Source organism: Coffea eugenioides, chromosome 6, assembly GCF_003713205.1.
Source record: "Coffea eugenioides isolate CCC68of chromosome 6, Ceug_1.0, whole genome shotgun sequence".
NCBI lineage: Eukaryota > Viridiplantae > Streptophyta > Magnoliopsida > Gentianales > Rubiaceae > Coffea > Coffea eugenioides.
The window spans coordinates 28,693,627-28,698,382 of NC_040040.1; the positions used below are offsets into that span (position 1 = coordinate 28,693,627).

Sequence of the window (4,756 nt, forward strand, 5' to 3'; positions counted from 1 at the left end):
AAAATATACCATGGAGTAGCCAAATAGTGGTATTGGAAACAAAATCAGTACGTGGAACTTTTTTTTTTTTTTTTTTGGTGTTTTGAAGACTTTGGTGTTCTATCTAACCGCTAACTGGAAAGAAAAGTTAGTCAAAAACTAAAAAGCATCGATTAGATGATGTTCAAAGACAGACATTTTATTGCAGAATTTCCGTGGCAAGAATTATAATTAGCTAATTTACTTGTTGATTAACGTCTGAAATAAAATGAATTATAAAGCTGTTAGGAAAACAGAAGTTTATCAGAATCACTATTGCAAAAACTTCTTTTGATTTCTTCAAATTTTCTTACAACATATCAGCTTACATGAAAGTTACAACCTCCTTTTTCTCGAAGAAGCAAAAAAGAAAGAAAAAGAGGTACAGAAACAGAGCAAATACCAGAAGGGCAAAAAAAAAAAAAAAAAAAAAAGAAACCAGAGTTAAGACTGAAAGGACCAAAAATGCCCAGCTGTTCTTCTCTTCCATCGCCAAGTTCTTAGCTTCTCTATTCTCTCTATTATCCCTCACCCTCTCCCGTACTATTTCATCTTCCTTTTCTCTTCAGCTTCCTTCTTCATTCTTGTTTAGACCTTTGGTGCTTCCAGAGCTATCATGGGAGGCTGAGGCACAGGAGCACTAATGGCTATGGCAGGGGCAGCGGATTTGTTGATTTCAGCTTTCTGCATTTCCACAATGTTGGCTTCAATATCATCATCTATGGCCAGTACACTTTGGCTATTATTTCCTGCACCTCCCTTGACTGGTTCAGGAATAATATCTGCTACTTTCTCTTGGTATTCCTTGTATTTTCCCCACAGAACAGAGTAAAGTCCAAACACAATTAAAATTGCCCCAAGAACACTGAAACAGGACAGGCATAAAAAAAAAAAAAAGTTAGCTTAGCTCTTTCAAATTGAAATAGTTTTAGCATATAATGTTTGTGAATTTAGGTTATAAGTTATTACCCTCCAACGTATATCTTCTCAGCCAAAATGAAGGAGCCCATGATTGCGACGATTATCATCATCAATGGACTAAAAGCAGTCACAAAGACTGGCCCTCTTTTTTCCATCACTAGGCCTTGAACATAGTATGCAATGCTTGACGAAACAATACCCTGCGATAGCGAAAAAAAAGAGCATCCTTTTAGTCTTTGACACTATCCAAAAGTAACTGGTAGAGGGCAGATTGGCCTACTATGGTACTACTTGGAAAGATGAAAGTGAGATACTTACAGCATAAGCAGCAGCTAGAAGGTTTATGTCCCAACCAATTGTCCAGACAGAGGCCTTGTGCTCCATCACAAATGTGACAGCAATAGATTGTAAAGTTCCCATGAAGCACACAAGCGATGTAAGGGACAGTGGAGCAGTGTATCTTTTCATTGTAAAGGCCTGAAGGATGAAGAAAGAAGCCCAGGCAAGGGTGGCAAGAATCAGGAGAATGGAGCCCTTAATCCAGTCTTTATCAGAGGTTGCAGCAGCTGCTGGTGCGGAAGAATAATGAGGCTGGACATGCCCTGACCAAACCAGATTGATGACGTGACCTTTGTACAATGTCATCAACATGGCTCCAGCAACAGTGACTACAGTTCCTATCACCTTTGCTTGGCATCTGATCTTCTTTATGTGAACTTTCTCCATCCTATTATACCAATACCGGATTAGAACGATCCCTTTTCATAACATGCTAATTCAAGAAAAAAAAATACGAGAAAAAAAGCAGAAGTATAATGTGTTTAGATACCTGCAGAGGACAGCCATGACGAAAGTCATTGCAGGGAGCATGTTACTCATGGCGCATGAGAAAGTTGGAGATGTAAATTTGAGCCCAGCATAGTAGAAGTTCTGATCAATCACCGGCCTGCCAAATCCCGAACTAAGTTATTTTGGATTTTTCAAATGGTTACTTAGAAAGTAAAAACTATGACACGTATCAAGCAATCTTGTTAACGTGTAATTTTACAAGCTAACCAAATGTGTGTTTAAGTTTTAATTATGTTCTTGAAATCTTACTCACCCAAGAAGTCCTAGAACAAAAATCTGCATGAAAATTGGAAATGTAATCTTTGGCCTCACTTTCCTGCAATAATCAAGAAAGGGTAACCATCGTTAGCTTCTTATTGAGATCTCAAGACCTCAAAAGTGCCACAAGGAATTTGATGAATACCTCTCAAGGAAAATCGCAAAGGGAGCAATCGCAGCAGTGGCAAAAGCATGTCTATAAACCACAAGGACATAATGGCTCATCCCTCTATTAAGGGACACTTTTGTGATAATGTTCATGCCAGCGTAACCAAATTGCAAGCAAATCATGGCAAAGTAAGGCTTTGCACTGTGGAAAAAATTGCCAAGACATCCTTTTCCCTCCATTTTGTTTCTTGCTTAAAATTAGAGGTCTAGAGATGGTAGAGTATAGCTAAGAAGCAGGGAAGAAAAGAGAGTTACTACTTGGTATGAGGAGTTAGAAAGAGAGGAAAACACTTGAAGAACTCTGTGTTTTTCCTAAGGAGTGAACGTCAGAGAAGCTGCATATTTATAAGCGCCCGTGACGAGGACCACTATCCAAAATCCAAATGGTTATGAAGTTTTTTAACGGTGAAAAAGATGCGTGTGGAGAATCTGACGAGAGGAACTCTCAGCAATTGCAATTTGCTACAACGATTGCACTACACAATAGGTGGTCCAAATGAGACGTATTTGAAATTGGATAGATGAGATTACTCATGTAATATATTATTGTTAATAAGTAAAATAAATTCTTTATATTTTTATACGTTATTTTCTTAAATATCTAAATTTGTTGTCTTGATTAAATTGTTGGCTTAATATCTTCATTTTTTTTTATTTTTGCTGATAATGTACGGTGTAATTAGCACTCACAATCATAAAAGCTCGAATCAAATTGGATTCGAAGCACGTAAGTTTCAATTCAAATCGATTGCTTGAATCTATAATATAGAATGTAAAATCGTATAATTTTAATATAATAGTGATTTTTGCACACATAATTATATAAGTTTCAAACTTAAATTTTACATCTATTTACATCAAATGTTATCAAAATTACACAATCGATTTAAATTTAAATTGGACAACAACTCAATTTGTGAGCGTCAAAATCTCCCACTGCCTCTCGCACGTGAGAGCTAATATCGTGATACCCTGCGTCTAAATTGAATATTCTGATATGTTGAGTACATATCCATAAACGGCTCATGTGGGTTCTACGTGGCAGCAATCGGGGAACTTTGGCATGTTTAACTGGGACCCACTTAGTGCAATGCTGATGCTAATCAAGGTAGTGGTGGTGGTGGGGTACATCTGTAACCTGGGGCCCCACATTTTCGTCATTTTCAGATGCGGCGTTTAGACGCCTGCCATGTATCGAACAGCAGTTTGTTACTCATTAGTGTAGTTATCTGGACTTGCACACCGGACGGATGCAGGGGGCTCTCAATTACTTATTAAGGTGATAAAAATTCAACGTCGTAGTTAATTGTTAAGGGTGTACTTAACACGTATTTATTGGATACTCGTTAGAATGCACTTTGGATATTAAATTTTTAAAAAATAATATTAATTAAAAAAAGTGTATAAATATAAAAGCGAGTAGTAGTTATTCGTATGGATATATACATGACAGGTTTGGTAAAATTTAAATGTGTTAACAAGAATTCATTAGGTAGAATTTAAAAAATGTATAAGTACAAAGAAAAGTAGTAATTATTAGTGTGATTATATATATGGTAGACTTGATAGAATTGGGAGGAGGGATGGGATGGATTGGATTGTACCAGGGAAGGGAGTGTAATATCGATTTGAAATTCTCTTATTAACACTATACAAAAAAAATTAAAAGAAAAAGTATTTATTATGTACCATTATTAAATGTGAAATGATGTTGTGCACGTTGGATTTTTACTATGACGAAAGTTTCAATTAATTAACTAAAGATAATAATCTCTGTTGCAATGTTGTTACTTCTGTCCATTGTGGATCACAATTGCTGTAAAAAGCTAATGTACGCACTAATGAGTGTGATATACCTGCATTACAATCTCACAAGTCCCTACATTTCAAAAACAAAAAAAAAAAAAAAATCTCACAAGTCGCGATGCAACATGAAATTAAAGTATTTCATTGTGTCATGTTACAGTGTACTCAATTTTGAGTACAAATGAATCTATATAAAACTATTTAAAGAGAGAAAAGAAAATCTTGAAATTTTCATGTGTGTTGACGGGAATTTTTTCCTGATGTGGAGATGTAAACAATTGAGGTAAGAAGCATTTTGATTTAGATTTCGCACATGGGTTGTTAAAGACGTTCTAGAATTTGCATGTTTAATCTTCAAGGTGTTTTTTTTTTTATATAAAAAGAAAGATAAATTTTATTAATGATGTTGTTGGAAATCATCCAGCACGAGTTGTTTGACAAATTTTGAAGAGGAATTCCAAAGAGATTCAAAAAAATTAGCACTTTTAGCCTGATAAAATAAAATACGTGCTACCTTATTTTCTTCTTTTGAAATCCATTTAATATCAATATAATGCTGATCTAATAAAACTAACCGCACGTCCTCAATAGTCTTCGAGGTGTTAGTTAGTACAAGCTGTTATGTCATGATAGCTTTGGTATGCTTGAACCTACATTTGTTCCATTTACCCGTTTCTTGAGTAATAAATTAATGAAAGTTGACGTCAATTGAGTTTCAAAAAAGTCGAGATAGTGC

General features: G+C 35.4%; 1 protein-coding gene across 1 annotated transcript; it reads right to left on the reverse strand.

Moving 5' to 3' along the window:
• Window positions 1-294: 294 nt before the first annotated feature.
• LOC113775285 (WAT1-related protein At5g07050) lies at window positions 295-2,512 on the reverse strand. Its single transcript, XM_027320096.1, has 6 exons — window positions 2,192-2,512; window positions 2,042-2,104; window positions 1,769-1,885; window positions 1,258-1,666; window positions 988-1,139; window positions 295-883 (listed from the first exon to the last, which is right to left on the reverse strand). The coding sequence occupies exons 1-6, from the start codon at window positions 2,392-2,394 to the stop codon at window positions 607-609; spliced, it is 1,221 nt and encodes a 406-aa protein (XP_027175897.1). The 5' UTR covers window positions 2,395-2,512; the 3' UTR covers window positions 295-606.
• Between the last annotated feature and the right edge of the window lie 2,244 nt (window positions 2,513-4,756).